Raw genomic sequence first — 19,128 nt, 5'->3', positions numbered from 1 at the left:
AGGCAAAAGAGAAAACAATGTTTATATTTAAAGTTTAATTCCTTCCCTTGTGTGGCTGTTGTTATAGATTTAGATGGAAGAAAGCAAGGGAAGAAGTACCAAAGGCTATGAGAACAACTGTGTGGTCCTAAAGCAGGAACCACTGCGGCCTGTGCGGTGGGCAGCAAGGAGGTGAATGCAGTGAGGTCAGAGTAGAAGGGAAGCATTTCAGAGGTGGGTCACAAGGTACACAGGAATAAGGTAGTACGCATCCATATGGGAAAGTACCATGATCTGGTCTATATAGAGGGCAGCCTGGGTACTGGACAAATGGGAGTGAAATGAAAGCATGTTTGGATTATTGTTTTAAATTCTCTTTGGTCTTCGAGAAGTGGTTAGAACCCAGGAATGTAGGCAAGAGCCTTTGGTTTGGGGGATGCCTCCAAGGAGGGGGATAGTAGAACATAGGCAGTATCAAAACAGGGTAAATACTCGGGAAGCATGTTAAGCAGCAATGAGGATAGGGGTATGGGGAAGGGGAGGGTAGGAGAGGGTTAACATAAATGAAGGAACCCTGAAAAAGCCACATGGAAATCTCCTACCTTTGAAAGGTTTATTTATCCATCTGGTGAATCTAGTCAGCCTATCTAGAGGTCTTTGTTTTAGGAGGGTCAGCTGTTTCCTCATCTAGAAGCAATCAGTTGTCAATATTCCTTTAGATAAGATTGGGGTCTGCTGTTCATTTTCCCAGTTTTATGCTGGGTTACTGTCTGGGAGTCTCTTGGCCCACCCTGGCTAACAACTCAATCTGGCATTGTTTCTTGTTATGTTGCCTTTAGCTATACACATGGGCTCTTAAAAAATTATATTTGCCCCTTTAATCTTTGATTATACTTTCCTTTTGAGTATTTAAGGCCATACAGTTGGCCCAGGTAAACCAATTTATTTTTACTCCAAGGATCTGTTCCTCAGGAGTCACATGGGCTTGGGAGGAGCCCCTGGCAGTAGCAGGGATGACAGAGTATAAAGGCTCTAGTGGGGGGAGGGAGGCTATGGGAGGGTGCTATCTGGGAAGAGGGTGTATAGATAAATAAGATGGTTTGGGGTGTTCTGTGTGATATACACATATAAAAAATTTAACAAATTAAAAAAATGTATTATATTTGATGAGGAACCATAAAAAAATGTCAGTTGCATTAAAAATGAAACGTTCTGGAAGGAACAATATATTCTAAAATGAAACTGAGATCTTTTTTAAAGGTTAAAAAATCCTTCATTTTATGTCTTACAGGGCTTATACTGAGTTCAATATTGTATAACCATATTACTTCAACAGTGAACCTAAAAAATTTGTAGTCTTCCCTCTCCCTTTCTTCAGTTTTGATCCTAAAAGGATTGAATTATACATAAACATGGTTATAAAAATACTAAAATATCAAAAAAGGCATTCTTAAAAAATAGATGTATCTTTGTTCTGGAAATTGTTATTGAGTATGTTAAAGCTGTAAAGAAATGCTTCTTCTAAAAAATAAAAAAAATGTTTGTTTAGTTATTTATTTATTTATTTTTATTTTATGTGTATGAGTGCATTGCTTGCATGGATATAAGTACACCCATGTCATGTAATGCCCATGGAAAACAGAAGAAGGTATTGGATCCCCCAGAACTGGAGTTCTGGACAGTTGTTAGCTGCCATGTGGGGTGCTGGGATTTGAACGTAGGTTTCCTGCAAGGTCAGTGCTCTTAACTTCTGAACCATTTCTACAGCCCCAAGAAACCTACGATTTTTAAAGCTGACTAAAAAGCTTGAGAGCTAGACCTCTGGGAACTTGCTCATGAACTTGCAATAATGGTGGCAGCATGAATACGATCCATGCAAATTCAATCAGACAAAAACCCAGTATGGAATGGTGGAAATGGGCAGTAGGTCCCAACCCTAGTCAAGGAACTATTGTCAAATGATTACTGTGGGGTAAAGGAGAGTAGATCTTCTTTAAGGGAGTGACTCTAGACAGGGTGACAAGATTCCAGTAGATGAAGTTGTACTGAGGGGCATAAAAATTGAGAAAAATTTGAGAGCTAGAAGGGTTAGAGACTGCATGTGTGAATAATGCGGAAACAATAGCCATTGGGTATTAAACCAAAATCCCAATGCCAGTTATCAGGTCTCTTCTTAAAACTTGTTGATTAGGAAGTCCCCAGTAGTTTTTAAACAATACTACATCTAGCCATTCCTCTTGGTTGCCCACCAGAACTACTTAATAATATTCTGTTGCTCAAGACAACACACACTATTGGATACAGAGAAACCAAACTGTAACTGAGCTGGAAGTTTCCTTCATAGTGCCTGAAGGTGCAATGCAGGCTGCCGGGGGAAAAAAGGCATTAGTGACTAAAGGGAGACTGAAGAAGGAGGCGGCCAGGAATGGCACTGGGTGAGAGATGAGAAAGGCCTTGTCTACACCAGCGATAGCCGAAGCAGGCGTTGTGCATTGTCCCTGAACTGTGAGCAGCCAACTCCTGTGGTCACAGATTAGATAGGTACATGCCCACCTGAGCACATGTAAGAGCATGTAGAAATGAGAACCATAGAATCAAACAGCATTAGAAGGTCCAATCAACCAGTGATGAAGCTAGTGATCAATGAAAAGAAGACCTGATAGCAGCTTATGTGCTTGCCTATGTTTCTGTAACCAGGAATAGCCCACATAAGAGACACAGAAGGGAAGTGGGAAGTGGAGCCCTCACAGAGACTATAAAGCACTTTAAAATTTTTTATTTATCACTTTTTATTTTATGTGTAGGAGTGTATTATTCCCTGCATGTAAGTGCACCCGTGTCATGCAATGCCAACTGAGGTCAGAAGAGGGCGCTGGATCCCCTGGAACTTGAGTTAGCGGTGGGTTGTTAGCTGCCATGTGGCTTCTAGGAATTGAACCTAGGTCCTCTGCAAGAGTAGCCAGTGCTCTTAACCCCCGAGCCATCTCTCCAGCCCCAAGATATTTTTTCTTACCTGACAGAAGCTGCATCGAGGTCTCTTGCTGATTGGGCCAGTTTCTGGCACAGTATGTTTAATCAGGGGGTGCCTGAGAAAGGCCATCTGAGGTAGAGCAGGTGTTGATACCCCAAAGTCAATGTACAGGACAAAGTGTGCAGAAATGCCAGGCTAAGGAGGCATGCCTGTGGAGGATTCATTAAAAGCCAGTTTCCAGGAGTGGTATTTTCAGAGAAGGTCTTGCCGCCTGGGAGCATGACTCTGTCAAACCTCCCTCAGGACAGGGCTGGGATTCACTGCTGCCCAAGGGATAATGAGGCTCGGCAGTGGTTGATCTTCTTTGAGCAGCCCTACCCATACCTTTTCGTCCAAATTTCCACTGTGCTAACCTTATATCAGGGTCCACTGCAGAAGAGGAGATAAGAAAACCTGATAATATGGACTAAAAACAATCTGATTTGATGTTGTTCACTGTTATAGGCATTTTAACTGTTTGAGACAGAATCTCAATGTAGTTTTGATTTTCATTTCATTGATAACCAAGGATGCTGAACTTTCTTTCTCTTGAGTCAATACCTACTGCAGGGCTCAGAAGGAAAGTAGATGATACAAATCATGTTGAAGGATTCATCCTCAGCCTCTCACTTCTCTAGGTTCCTGTCCTAGGTCTCAGCTGCTCTCCTGCACCTGTTTCCTTTCTCAGAGAGAATGGCAGTGTCTGCAGAACCATTTGAATCAAGATCTTCATGACAGCCCTGTGCATTCCTCCAGGAGCCCCTGCCAGAGGAAACCCTCTATTCTCTTCAGCACTTTGAACGTCTTCAACTCTAAAAGGAATCTCAGGGCACTTGATGTTTTCTGGAAGTTGTCTTTCAGTGTTTGAGGTGAGGTCTCTGTCTTTGTTTTAGGCAATATATGGGGGGTGTATGTCTCAAGAAACAGTGTCAAAGCTCACTGCTGTCTCTCTGATTCTCTAGTTCCTCTGGCTTCAGAGGTCACTGGTTCTGAACTGCGATTTAGGTACCTTGTACAGCATCCACCTAGCACCTTTGGGGACTCTTGCAATCATTCTGTCCCTCTATCCACACCACAGTTGTCAGGCTGCCTGAGGATGGGTTCCTGGTAAAATTACCATTTCATGCCTTTAGTTCACGTATATTTTCCTGACTCCTAGAGTCCGATGCAAATTCTGAAATGAATAGGACCTCAAAACAGGGCTTTCTAATATTCACTTGAAGTTCCTACTTGCCTGCTTGACATTGAAATAACAAGAAAAGGCAACTGAAAGAAATTTTTAAAATTAAATATAAATTCCATTAAAATCAGAGATAGGATCCTGCCCGATAGTGTCAAGACCCTTCTCCCACATTGTAAAGAATAATGATGGATAAGACTTATATGCTCAGAACCTCACGTTAAAATATGTACAAAAATAGAAATTAGATGTTTTGGGAAAAATTAAATATACTGAGCAGTAACACAGAAGAAAAAAACCTTATAAAATATGTTTCCACTATTGTATTTTTTTCTCTTTCATTTTCTCTGCACATTCCCATGAAAGACATCCATGCTCCTGTCTCCCTCTCAGCCTCCACTGACAGCTCTTGGTGTGGGATCCTCCTACTGACAAGCAGTGTTCCAGAAATGAGCTCTCCTTCTACTGGCCCGTGTGTATGTCCTGCCCTTCCTCTCTAGAGGGTAGAAGGAAGGGACACTGAACAGTAAAAGAGGGAAATCGTGGGTCTTGATTCAGAGAGAGGTGGCACATAAGTAGGATCTGGAGCTATGGTTGCAATACTTTACCACAATCCTGGTTTTGTTTTATTCTGTTTGAGATTTTGTCCAAAGACTGGCACAGAAATCTGAAGGAATGTGGCATGCAATTGTCTTTCTCCCTTTATTTCTCTATTTCCACAAATTCTATTGACTATGTAGAAAATCATTTAAGTCTTATATATACCAGAAACACTGCCTAAAGTTGGCCTTGGTTGTACATTTTTATTTTTTAATTTTAAAAAGATTTATTTTATTTTTATTTATGTGTACATGTATGTATCTGTGTGTCTGTCAACATGTGTGCAGGAACCCACAGAGGGCAGAAGATGTCAGATCCCCTGGAGTTGGAATTAAAGCAGTCATGAGCTGCCTGAGGTGGGTGCTGGGAACAGAATTTGGGTCTGCTGGAAAAACAAGTAGTTTAAAGCTCCCCATCCATCCTTTCCTGCTTTTTTACAAGCAAATAAGCTCTTCAAGACAGTGTTTCTGAAATAATATCTGTCCTTTTGATGCCACTGAGCAAAGGAAGAATTATGATTCCAAAGCACTACGAGATATCTTCTGATGTTTAGGTTGTGAGCCTGAGCCTTTAATGATAAGGCATCCTTCCAGTCCGAAATATCTTTTTAAAGATGGTCTTTCTTTGATGAGCATCTGTTCACAATGCAAGGCATGAAGAGTTCAGGAGGACATCTTGGACTATTTGTGTTGTCCTGACCCTTCACAGTGTCATCTTTTCTCTCTTTTCTATCAGACTAGAATTTTTGGAGTTAGCCAGCTTTCATCCAAACTCACCTGAAGCTTTTGTACCACTTTCTAAAGGAATTCTTTCCTGAAATCTCACTTTTACAGTCTTCGTATGTGATATTTTAATTCTTTATCAAATAAACAGCATTCTACAATGCAGGTGTCTGTGTAATGTGGTTGTCACATTTATGTAGCTGCCAGAGAATCAAGTGCAGTGCCTGATACATTGGAATCCCCTAGTGAATTTTGACTGAGTAAATGAATTGGGTGATATGGCCTGTCCAATGTCATATTTTTATGATTGCTTCACTTGAAGGTTATAATCTGAAGTAAGTAGAGAGGAACACAGAATATAGGAGCAATGGGTATGGGTAATGCAAAGAAGAGTTAACAAATGTGAAGTATCCTCTCACTCCCCAGAGTGCTCCTGTGACCATCTGCATTCATGAAAAGCAGGCTGTAGATGTTCTCACAGACCCACAGACTTAGACACAGCTACACAGCTACAAACACACAGATCCCCTCCCAAATGCTCTTCATGTCCTTTCCTTCTCATCTTTCTTGGTCAGGAATTTTATGTGAATTTAGAGTTTGGCAGGAGTGCATCTTCCCATCTATTGCCAAGATTTGTGAGGAGAGGAACAGATATTCAGGTTTAGAGTGTTCCTATGAATCCCAGGTAATAGCATGTTTTTGAGCGTTTCTAAAACACCGTATTTTTGTAACTAACTTATCATATACTAGGTACACAAAAAACTGTGATACCTTTATGAATTCCATGTTTTTTCTTCGTGTCCCCCCCTTTTAAAATATACTTCAAATGGGTAAACATCTGTTGTACTATTGTTACCAATTTGCCTCTAAGATCTATATCACCCTTGATTTCATTCAGTTTATAAATTTTTCCTTCCTCAATAATAGATGTATGCCCAATAAGGAGAGGAAGTTATTTGAAGGGAAGAAGTGAAGTGGTCTAAGAACTCAGGTCAAGGGATAAAAGTTTCTTTATAAATTCAACTTAAGATTCAGAACTATAATAAATAGATTTTAACCAGAAGCTAAATATAAACCAATGCCTAGTGTACTTGGGAATACAAACACATGCATGCTTACATCTATCCATACAGATATTTACTTATGTGTATTTTACTGAATACCTTATGCAAAGAAATTCTCAGTAATTTTAAGTTCTCCATATACCTAGTTGATGGTGTATTTAAATTAAATAAAAAAATTTGATATTCAGAATTAAGAGAACACAGAAAAGGAAAATATATGACTTTCCTATTGGCCACTCCACCATCACCTGGGCAACACAAAGGGGCTGTACTCTCTTAGAAACACTTCCATTGAGAACCATCTGTTTCTAGGCAACTAAGAAGACCTCACAGTATGGAGCTCTGGAATTCCACTTTGGGAAGTGGCTTCAGCTTGGTAGGGATCCTGGATGGCAGTGGCTTTCCTGAAGTGCTCTGTGCTATATTCACAACGCTGTACTTCTTGGCACTGACCAGCAATGGATTACTGCTCCTGGTCATCACAATGGATGCCCGGCTCCAAGTGCCCATGTACCACTTGCTTGGGCAACTCTCTCTCATGGATCTGCTCTTCACATCGGTTGTCACTCCCAAGGCTGTTATGGATTTTCTGCTGGGAGACAACACCATTTCGTTTGGGGGCTGTACATTTCAGATGTTCCTGGCACTGACATTGGGTGGTGCTGAGGACCTCCTTCTGGCCTTCATGGCCTATGACAGGTATGTGGCCATTTGTCATCCTCTGAGCTACATGATCTTCATGAGGCCAAGCATCTGCTGGCTCATGGTGGCCATATCATGGATCCTGGCATCTCTGAGTGCCCTAGGATATACCACCTATACCATGCAGTATTCTTTCTGCAAATCCCGGGAGATTCGACACCTTCTCTGTGAGGTCCCTCCCTTGCTGAAACTGGCCTGTGAAGATGCCTCTAGATATGAACTCATGGTTTACGCCATGGGTGTGACCTTCCTAATTCCCCCGCTTGCTGCCATCCTGGCCTCCTATACAGTAATTCTGTTCACTGTGCTCCACATGCCCTCAAATGAGGGCAGGAAGAAAGCCCTTGTCACCTGCTCTTCCCACCTGACTGTGGTTGGCATGTTCTATGGGGCTGCCACCTTCATGTATGTTCTGCCCAGTACCTTCCATAGTCCTAGGCAAGACAATATCATCTCTGTGTTCTATACAATTGTCACCCCAGCTCTGAATCCCCTTATCTATAGCCTGAGGAACAAGGAGGTCACTGGGGCTTTGAGAAGGGTACTGGGCAGATATATTCTTCCAGTACAGCCCAACCTTTAGGGAGGGAACACGGTATTAAGGTCTACTGAGTTAAATATGTATCCTCAAGTGCCTTTAAGGTAGATTTTCTTCTACGTATCTGATATGAATAGAGAACTTAGGCTGAACTCACCTGGCCTGGCACCTGAACACCCAGTCTTAGGAACCCTACATCAAAAAGAGGCTCAGAGAAGAGAAAGCTTTGAATGGTTGCCTTAGGCTCACTCTGTCATCTGGCATCATCCCGACACATTATTAAGTAGACATTGTTGGGGATTCACTTTCCATTTCAATCTCATGTAGCAGTGAGAAACAGCGTTAGTTTTGGCCGGAGTACTCTCCAGGAGCCTCTGAGCATCACTTTGAACTTGATTTCTAATTCTTAATAAAGAGAACGATCCATATATGATATTTTGTCTCCAAAGTTCTTGCAGAGCTCAACAAATATTTGCTGCACAAATAAATAAGTTCATTGTTAAACCCTGGTGGATCTGAAAATACAGTGAGGGGAAAAAGACATACCTGCTATAGGCAATGATCCCGTGGGAATGATTGTAATTTTAATTTTGAACGCAACAATCTCAAAACCTGATGGTCTATAGGACAGGAGGAATCTTTAGGAAACACACTGAAAAGGAAAGTTGTTGGGTGTAGAGTCATAATGATTCATCTTAACAATTTATTACCTGTCTCATTATCAGCACAAATTTGAGCAGTAGTATACTTTATCCTAGGTGGATATGCTTCAGGCAGAACTGCCTGAAACCTCTCGTTGTACTGAGCACTATGTGCTATGTGTCCCTATTCGAATATTCATACCCATGATAACTGATGAGAAAGCTTAACACCAGCAGTAAAATAGAACAATAACAATAGTCTGTAATGAAGTGAATTAAAATACAAAGAAAAGCAATTAATGGGACAAAAAATAGATGTGCAATTAAATTTACATTTCTGGCCAAAGACAATGGTCACCTTGATTTCTCAAAGGAGATGTTTATATTGACATAGCAGAAAGCATCAAAAACTGGAGCCTAGCTTTTCATAAAATTATAATTAGAAAAACAAATGAAGAAGATAGAATTGAAAGTATCCAGCTTTAAATAGAAGATTTAAAATACCCCAATAGTGAGAAAAAGACATGTTGTGTATATCATTTGTATCATTTTAAAATTTAATTTAATTTAATTTATTATTTTTATTTTATGTGCATGTGTGTATTGCCTGCATGTAGGTAAGCGCACCCATGTTGTGCAATGCCCATGAAAGACAGAAGAGGCTGTCGAATCCCCTGGAACTGGAGTTACGGACAGTTGTTAGCTGCCATGTGGGTGCTGAGATTCGAAACTGGGTCTTCTGTAAGAACAGCCAGTGTTCTTAACCACTGAGCCATCTCTCCAGCCCCTCGTTTTTAAAATGTAGCTTTTCTAAAACACAGATGTGCCTTGAAAAATAAAAACAGTCACAAGGAGTTTGCATTCTTGATGTAGGTGTATGTGTGCCTGTTCTTTTCATAGGAAAAGACCTATGTGGACTTCATTTTATTATATCATTTATAGACATGAAGAGATTTAAAGCAAAGATGAGAACTTTAATTCTTGTATGTATGAACTTGAGAATACTCTGGCTTGTATAGACATTATTACTGTTGATGAAGTTCCTTGTATCTTTACTGAAGTAATTTTAAACTCCTTAATCTGTCAAGCTAAATGTAATATGACAGCTAAAACTAAAGTTTCTCATAAAAAACAGTGAGAAAAAATCCACAATTAATAAAGAAAAAAAATCACCTATATTTTTCCTTTTATTTTTAATTCACACGTATATTTTACCGTGTTTATATTAAATCATAACTAAGCTGTTTTGCCACTTCAAAGTTAGTGAACCTTGGGGTTGGAGAGATGGCTCAGTGATTAAGAGCACTGGCTGCTGTTGCAGAAGACCCAGGTTCAATTTCCAACACCCACATGGCAGCTAACAACTGTCCCTAACTCTAGTTCCAGGGGATTCGACGCCCTTTCGTGATCGCGGAGGGCACTGCACAAGAGGTACACTCACATACAAGCAGCCAATACACTCATACACATAAAATAAAAATAACGTATTTTTTTAAGTGACGCTGGAGAGATGACTCAGCAGTTAAGAGCACTGGCTGTTCTTGCAGAAGACTGGGATTCAAATTTCAGCACACACATGGCGGCTAGCACTGGACCATAGTGCTAGTTCCAGAGAATCTGCTGCCCTCTTCTGTCGTCCACTGGCACTGCACAACATGGGTGAACTTGCACACATGGAGGCGTAACACTCATACACATAAAATTAAAAAAAAAAAAGAGAGCCTTGCTCATTGTCATAAAGAGATATTTTTGAATTTTAGAATTAAAAACAAGGAAGGGACCAGGGTCGCTGACTTTGAATTCTTCTCTTTTAACCATTTGTGCATCTTTGGACTGGGGTCAAATATCATTATACCTCTGTTTGCTGGTTTCCTTCATAAACATGATAAGTATATCTCATGATGTTTTTAGCTGATTGAAACAGAAAATAAATATTAGGTGTTCAAAGAACAACCTGGTTAAAATTGCATAAGCCACAATCGGTATTATATAAACGGATGGTAGAATCCTCATAAAATTGATATCATTTTATTGTGATTTTAGAAAGGAATTATTATAGTCATTATGGTACAGTAGAATAGATGTAGAGAGAGAAAATTTTGTTGTAAATTCTTCCAAATGACATTAATTTTTTATTCTTTTCTTGCATCTCATAGATTTTGAAAATAGTCCTCACTATATTGTTTTCAATTTAACAGTTTACCAGTAACAGTTTAACAATTTAACAATTACAGAAAACAGTAACAGAAATCTCAGAGCAATTCATTTTGGTCAACACTGGGGCAAAGTCAATGACAAAAGTGAAAGAAAGGGACAAAAGAGAAGAAAAGGAGCATCGGGGATAAAGGAGAGAAGAAGGAGGGAGGGAAGGGGGAGGACAGCACAGACTATTGACACTCACTAGGTTTCAAGTTCATAAAATCTGAAAAGGAAATTATCCTATGGAATCTTATAGCCAGGTATCAGAAAGGAAGCAGCAGAGCATAGAAGGTCAGAAACTCCACAAATATGAGACCATGTGTCAGCAAACACATGCATTTCCTTCACGTATCCTATAATTCACCACATCTTTTAAAATATGTATATATATGCGATTAGGCTGGGGATAGTAAGTTGAGTAGAGATAGGGGATGGGATCTAATTATAATCAAAATTTATAGTAAAAAATATACAAAAAGTGAATAAAAATAGCTTAAAAAGCAATGCACAATTTAAAAACTTTTGTTGTAATAAATGAAATAATCACAATGCTATTTTATTTAATGTTCAAGAAAAGGAGAATTAGATTTCTACAAACAGAACTACCCAATCCTTTAAAAAATTTAAATTAGTAAGTAAATATGTTTTGTTGTCCTTTATTTATCAAACTTCAATTCATTATCATTTATATAAAATAGTAAGAATTATGCAGGCATATGGGGTACCACGTTATTTTGACACAATCATACAAAGCATATGAACACTTAGCAATGGTTGAGTGTCTTCAAAATGTACGTAGTTGTCTATAAATATAAGGATTCATATTTAGCATACAGGAAGCAATGACATTTGTCTGGGGATGTGATGGAGATAATGTTTTCTCTAGGATCTATGACCTTTCCAGCCATGTATATTTAATTTGGCTGCATTTACAGTGCCACGCGTGAGTTCCTTCACATTGAGAGGGCTTTAAGTCTAATTAGATAGCTGTTGATTCTCCAAGATAAAAGTGCCCCTACTGCAATGCTATAGTTTTGTTTTAATGTCATTGTTGTGGTTATTACACATTAAAGCTGGGGTTAGGACCATTGATTGAATTTCTTTTCCACAGAAACTGGCATAGTAGCCTCTAGAACTATGAGATCTAGTCTTCACGTAGGAGGATTCCAAGGCTGTTCCAGACCCATTGCTTCGAGTCTTGTGTCCAAAATGTGTCCTGTCTTCAGCAGTAGGGAGCCTTCAAGTTCTGGGAGGTAATCAAGGGATGGGTCAATAGCCTGTGTTATTTTGAAAGTCTTTTGAAATACCCTGACCAACAATTAGAGGGGAAGTTTCTCCTGCCTGGCTGTTTCTTGTTATACGTCCTTCAGATATACACATGCACTAGTGCTCAGATACTGTATGTGTATTTTCAGTAGACTTTTGAGCTAATATGTTCCCTCTGGTTTTTCACATGAGCTAAGCTTTAGTTATCTTTCCTCTATCTCTGTGTCTAACCTCTCTCCTCCATCCTCAGTTAAAGTACCTCTTTTCCCCCATTTTCCCTTTGATAATACCTGGCTCCTATTATTCCCCCTCATTTGAGCTCCTTCTTTCCCTTTAACACCATGGTTCCTTGTATATCCTTCCTCTTCCCTTCTCAGTTAAAGACCTCCATTTCCACTTGCTAACATCTGTTTCCTGCTATCCCCCTCTCTCAGGCTCTTTATTTCCTTTTAACTCCATGATTCCTTTCCATTTTCCTGGCTCCTGCAGTTACAGCAGGGTATATACTCACATATAACAACTTGATGCTAAGATCCACAAATGAGTCTGTGTTACTTCACTTCATATAGCATTTTCCAGTTCCATCCAATTACCTGTAAATTTCATGATTTTGTCTTTCTCTACTACAGAGTGGAACTCCATTTGTAAATGTCCCACGTTTGCATGATCTGTTCTTCAGTTGAGGGACATTTAGGTTGTTTCCATTTCTTCACTGTTATGAAAAGCCAGCCTGGATGTACAAGTATCTCTACAGTAGGATGAGTACTTTGTGTAAATGCCAAGGAATGGTATAACTGGACATATGGTAGATTCATTTTTAGTTTTATAAGGGTTCTCCACACTGTTTTCCATAGTAGTTGCCTGAATTTTCAATTCAAGCAACAATGAATGAGCATTCTCCTTTCTCCACATCTTCATCAGCACTTGGTATATTTTGTTCTCTTAGCCTTAAACAGTCTGACATGGGAAAGATGGATTCTTAAAGTGGCTTTGATTTGCATTTTCCTTATTACTAAGGATGTTGAACACTTTTAAGGCATTTTTGTCCATTTTTATTTCATTGTTTGAGAATTCTGTGTTCAGGTCCTTAGTCCATATTTTTATTGGGTCATTTGTTTATTTTATGAGTTCTCTTTATATTGTGGATATTAATCCTATGTCAGATGTGTAGCTGGTGAAGACTTTATCCCACTTAGTGGATTTTTTTCTTCACTTCTTTGGCTGTCTTTTTTTCCTGTACAGAAGATTTTTAATTTAATTAGGTTCTATTTGTCAATTGTCCAATTTAATTCTAAGCAACTGATGTTCAATTAAAGAAGTCCTTTCCTACACCTATATATTGTAAGGTACTGCCCATGTTTTCTTCTTACAGTTTCAGAGTTTCATGTTATACACATGTATATTTCAGATCTGGTATGCTAATCGGCCCAGCAGTGCTCTTTTTGCTCAATGTTGCTTTGGTTCTCTGTGGTATTTTGTGATTCCATATGAATTTTAGGATTTTTTTACTCTTAATTGTGAAAGATGTCACAGGGATTTTGGTTGGCATTACTTTGAATATACAGATTGCTTTTGGTAGGATCAAATATACATTCACTGCTCATCAAAGAAACTTCTTTCTGCAGGCGATGAAGACTATTATAGAATTCTACAACTGGTCACACACAGAGAATAAGTGTCTGAGAGATGCCTAGTCCTAAGTGACACATCTACAATGGAATCTCTACACTTAAGGCTTAAGAAACATAGAAGAACATGGGTAGAGAGAATGCTAATATACCTCTCAACTCTCACCAGCTAAGCTTCCTCACCCACCAGAGTCCACTGCATATGGAAGGCCCCAACTGGCTAAAGTGTAGAGAATAAGAGAATGCAGTGAACATTTCCCTAGATAGGACATCTATATTAAACCTCACCCACCTATGGCTCAGGGACCATTGTGGAGCCAAGGTTTCTGTATGCTCTTAAGGAAAGAGAGTCTTTAGGCTTCTGGGAACTTGCTCATATGAACTTGCAGTAATGGTGAGAGCATGCACAAGACTCAGGCAAATTCAGTCAGACAAAAGCACAGCAAATAACTTGGGAGTTGGCAGCAGGCTCCAACCTTCACCAAAGAACTATTATCAGCTGCTGGGTGAGGGAGAATTGATCACCTTTAAGGGAGTGACTCTGGATAGGCCGACTAGACTCCAGTGGATGAACTTGCACTGAGAGACATCTGGGTACACAAACTTGACTCAATAACCCTTAACATATATGACAGGGTGCATAAAATCAAGTGGGGGAGGCTATAGTATGCAACTGGAGGGGTCAAGATAATTAAGCTGTATTGTATGAAATACATGAAAATTAAAAAAATAAGTACATTGACAAAAAAGAAAACACATATTTAGGAAAAAAGTGAAAAAGCATGGTTCTAATCTTGTTCGCCTTTATCATTCACAGAACAGAAGAATAAAATTTCTCTGAAACGCCCATCACTATAAAACACAAAAGCTCAATAGAAAATTTTTTAAAAGACAAAATAAGAAGGAGAAAAAGAAGAAAAGTCACAGATACACACACACACACACACACACACACACACACACAGAGACATACACAACCTAAGCAATGGCATCTGTCAGGTCATCTATACAGGTTGATGGCTGGAAATAGAAGAATGAACATAATGAAAGCTTCTATTAATTGCACTTTAGACAGACTATCACTTTGATATAACATTTTAGCAAGATTGGTTGTTTTAAACACTTTATCAGTACTATAATATAAATTAAAATTATATTTGAATTTATATAATTTCATTAGAACCAAATATTTCAAGCGAAAAAAGTTTCTGTAATTCTCAACAATCTTCCCACATTGATATATAGGCCACTTACTTTGAAACTATTTTAATTCTTAGCCTAACATGTACCTAAAGATCAGGGGTTATGCCCAAGTGGTAACATTCTTTAGACCTTCTTAATTGACAAGCTACATTGGAAAATGGAGATTACTTTTAAAGGTTAAAAAAAGTGATTTGATTTTTTTTATTTTTGAGAATTTAATGCATGAGTATTGTCTTTGAATTATCTCTATCCCTCCCAGTCCCCCACCAACTCCTCCCATATTCCCCCACTCCTTAATTTTTTGTCCTTTTAAATTATTATTGTTATATCTACTGAGTTCATTTAGTGGTGCTCATGTGTTTAGGGCTGCTCACTGGATTAGATAACCTATCTGGGAGCTAGTATCTGGAGAATACTGAGTCTCCCTTCCTCAGAATCCAGTGATTACCTGTAGTTCCTCACCTTGAGGTAAGAGCCGGTGATATTTTCCCCATCCATGCTGGCACGCCAACTGGCTTTGTCATTACGCAGATCTTGGTAGACTACAGTACTGTCAAGACCATATCTAGAATGCAGGTGCCTTATTTCTCTGGCTCTTACATTATTTCTGCCTTCTAAGATGAGTGATTTTAATGCTATGTGTGTCTTATCCAATAAAATATCTCATGATGAAAATAATCAAAGAACATTTACAAAGACAGTTTTAGCCACACTACCAAAATACATTTTACTCTCTTGGTTTTTCCAGAAATATTTCATAACAACGTTTTTTACTTTGAGAAAGAATTAAATTCAGAAAACAGGTTTTAAAAATATCTAGAAGTTAGAATGTGTTGTCAGCAACCGTTTTCCCAAGACTCTCCTCAAAGCCCCAGGGTCCTCCTTATTCTGAAAGCTGTAGATGAGGGGGTTCAGAGCTGGGGTGACAATTGTGTAGAAAACAGAAAGAATATTTTCTTGTTTTGGACTGTGGTAGGAACTAGGCAGGATGTACATGACGGTCAGAGCCCCATAGAACATCCTAACCACAGTTAGATGCAAAGAGCAGGTGTCAAGTGCTTTCTTCCTGCCCTCATTTGAGGGCATATGTAGCACAGTGAACAAAATTATAACATAGGATAGGAGGCCAGTATGGCAGCAAGACGGGTAATTAGCAAGGTCATGCCCATTAAATAAACCATGAGTTGGTATCTGGACATGTCTGCACAGGCCAGCTTAGGAACTGAAGGGCTCTTACAGAGCAGGTGCCTGATCTGCTGTGATTTGCAGAAGGGATATTGCATGGTGTATATGATATATTCTAGGGCACTCAGAGAGGCTGGGATCCATGATACAGGAACCCTTAGCCAGCAGATCCTTGGTCTCATGAAGATCATGTAGATTATGAAACTGTCATAGGCCACGAAGGTCAGAGGAGGTCCTCTGCATTGCCCAACCAATATCACCTCGAGGAACATCTGAAGGGCACAGCCCCCAAAGGAGATGGTGTTGTATCTGAGCAGAAAATCCATGACAGCTTTAGGAGTGATGACTGATGTGAGGAGGTGGTCCATGACAGAGAGCTACTGAAGCAAGAAGTACATGGAAACATGGAGGTGGATGTCCATTGTGATGACCAAGAGCAGAAGTCCATTGCTGATCAATGCCAACATGCACAGGGCAGCAATTATGACACAGTGCAATTCAGGAGAGCCACTGCCATTCACAAACCTCTCCAAGATGAAGAACACATTACTACCTTTACAGAAAAAAAAATCTTGGAGAAATGATTAAAAGCAACTAAAGTATAGTGATTTTCTGTGGCAATCAGGCCTCATAATGCTACAACAATACTGCCTTTGTTCTTGATGTTTACTTTCCCTCCTGTAAGTCCAGCACATTTTCAAAAGATAGAAATGACACAGGGATGAGGGACAAGAGCTTCTTTTCTGGAAAGATGCTATTTGTATGTGGTTCCCAAATCCACGCAGAAGCTAACATCCGAAGGGGTCTAAAAATGGCAGGAGGCACTGCTGTGCATCCTGAAACTGGACAGATGAAGTCAATTTAAGAGCATGAAGTTAAAGATGTGAAAGGGAAGCATCCTCTTACAAATCATGTAACCATATGATGGAACATGAATATTAACACTTCATTTCTGTCCACTGCCTTCTTTAGGTGCCATAAGTACCTTTAACAGATAAAAGGAATTAGTACATGGAACAAGTCTCAGTTCAGGTGGTCCTTTGAGGGCATTCATCATCTATTAGAAAGTTATTATCAGAAACCCAATATCTATAGGGTCTGAACATAGGTATTGAGATTGCTATCATGAAGGAACTACTCAGACCTAGATTATAGTACAGATCATTTTATCATTCCTAATTGTTACTCTTTTAATATTCAAAAAAATCTAAAATAGATTGAAAGGATAATGAAGCCCAAGGCACATGACACTGTAGTTTAAGTCCTTAAGGACTGTATATTGATTCACCATGCCCACAGGATATTATGCATTTCATTAAAAGAGAGACAAATTCCTTAACTCAGCAGGTGAGAAGTTTAGAAGTCTGACCGCTGCAGCTTCCTTTGGGAGGCTTAGATATTGAGGATATTCCAGCACAAGGAGGGCAGATGGGGTTTGCCTCAGAATACTTAATTGGTTTGTTTTGCTAAATTGGTGAAGTATGTCAGGAATCCATCCATGTCAGAGGTCAGGGCTTTTTAATTCTTTCCTCTCATCCATGAATGTTCTCAGGAGCTGACAGTGGGCACGGTTAGGCAGTTAACAGTCTTTGGATAGTATCCTGTGGATCAAGATTTCTTAAGAGGAATTGGTAGAAAATGTTGCTGTTCTACAGGTTGCATAAATGGAAGAATCTTTAGACTGTTCTTGGGTCTGCATACACAGTTTTCTTCAGTTGTGCTGCCATCTGGCAACAAAGGTCAAAGTTACATGAAACAAGCAGACATTTGAAAAACTGTTCATGGGACCCTGTTGTGCCCCATCTAAATGTCTCCAGGTCTGGAGTAAGCCAGGGCTACTTCTAGGAGCATGCTGCTTTGTGTTTTGACCCCAAGACCTTCTCTCTTCTTTCTCCTGGGCACATTTTTTATAGTGACTTATCTCCAGCTGAATGGCATCCCCTGGAAATGTTGGCTTAGGAAATGGAAAGATAATGAATCTTCTTGGGTATATTTTCTGTCTTGTTTTCCCCAGGCTCTTCTGAAATAATGAGCTCTGTGGCCTGGAGTTTCTTTTCTCTCTCCTATGAATGAAGAATTCAACTTCCTTAGCATCCCAAGTTCTAAGATTATAAATACATACTGTCTCTACCTAGGTTTCCATGATTTGCATGTAATCCTAAAGGAAATATTGCCAATCAATTTAAAACTTTGTAACTCAGTAGATCTGTAGAGGTTTGGTACAGGGCCTAACTCTAGCCTAGACACAAGGTGGGTCTCGTCTCCCAGGTTTTTGTGGGTGCCTCTTTTCTTATTTATGGTCCTCTTAAGATAGACTATTTCCAATCACAGATGGCTGCTCTGTGTGGAATCTGTAGTTGTTAGATCTTTCTTTTTATTGATTCTGTACCCAGTACAGCTTATGATTTTGCTCATGTCTTGGTGCTACTGCTGTCTGCAGTAATGGTTGAAAAAAGAGAGTTCAGTTTCCCAAGTATTAGGCAATAAATTTTAAAAAGTCAGATTGTATTAGAGTTGTTGAAGTTCAATATTAATTAACTGCTCCTAGAGCTGAACGTTGTTACCCAGTATATAAATGTATGCAGACGACATTGGCTTATAATGGTCAAAATAAGACAAGGATGATATGATGAAAGACTGGACATAGTGACACATGCTTTTAATCCCAGAACCTGGGACATAGAGGCAGGTGGAACTCTGTGCAATTAAGCTCAGCCTGGTGAATAAAATGAGTTCTAGACCAGCCAGGGCTATATGGTGAGACCCTGTCTCAAAAAATAATTTTTGAAGAAATGAAACTACACTTCTAGAATATTTGTGTGCAGCTGAATTGTCATGAATTATTGAAGACAAATTAAAAGCAAAAAATATTTTATCTTGTCCTGTGAAGTATCACTCCTCTGTGTTACAGGTAGGTCCTACATCTCCCCAATCGATAAGTCACCTGGATTCCACTTGTCCAAGTCACCATGTAGGCTCTGCTGTATCTCAATCATGAATCATCTCTCTCATCAAAGATCTTGTTTCCATGATTCTCTGACCTTTGACCAGATGTGTCTGTGTTAACGGCTGTACTCAGTAGCAGAATTTTAATAGAAAATGAATAATAGAGCATACATTCCTCAGTAGCAGTCCCACATATGACTTAGTCTTCTCCTAAACAGTTCAGATGCCTCCAAAAACCTAACTTTAGCAATAAATAAACCACACA

At 39.3% G+C, this 19,128-nt stretch overlaps 1 protein-coding gene and 1 pseudogene across 1 annotated transcript; one reads left to right on the top strand and one right to left on the bottom strand.

Annotated features, from left to right (window-relative positions):
* Positions 1–6,889: 6,889 nt before the first annotated feature.
* Positions 6,890–7,840, top strand: LOC103748869 (olfactory receptor 2AG1-like). Its single transcript, XM_008851652.1, has one exon. It carries the CDS (start codon positions 6,890–6,892, stop codon positions 7,838–7,840), a length of 951 nt encoding a protein of 316 aa, XP_008849874.1.
* Positions 7,841–15,548: 7,708 nt separating this feature from the next.
* Positions 15,549–18,888, bottom strand: LOC103748902 (annotated as a pseudogene).
* Between the last annotated feature and the right edge of the window lie 240 nt (positions 18,889–19,128).

The sequence above is a fragment of the Nannospalax galili genome, unplaced genomic scaffold (genome assembly GCF_000622305.1).
Source record: "Nannospalax galili isolate Female #2095 unplaced genomic scaffold, S.galili_v1.0 scaffold426, whole genome shotgun sequence".
Classification (NCBI taxonomy): domain Eukaryota; kingdom Metazoa; phylum Chordata; class Mammalia; order Rodentia; family Spalacidae; genus Nannospalax; species Nannospalax galili.
Note: the sequence above shows the minus strand (reverse complement) of the source record. Positions and strands in the feature narration are given on the sequence as shown.

Excerpts from the sequence above, each read along its gene's own strand:
- LOC103748869 (XM_008851652.1), top strand. The coding sequence starts at position 6,890 with ATGGAGCTCTGGAATTCCACTTTGGGAAGTGGCTTCAGCTTGGTAGGG.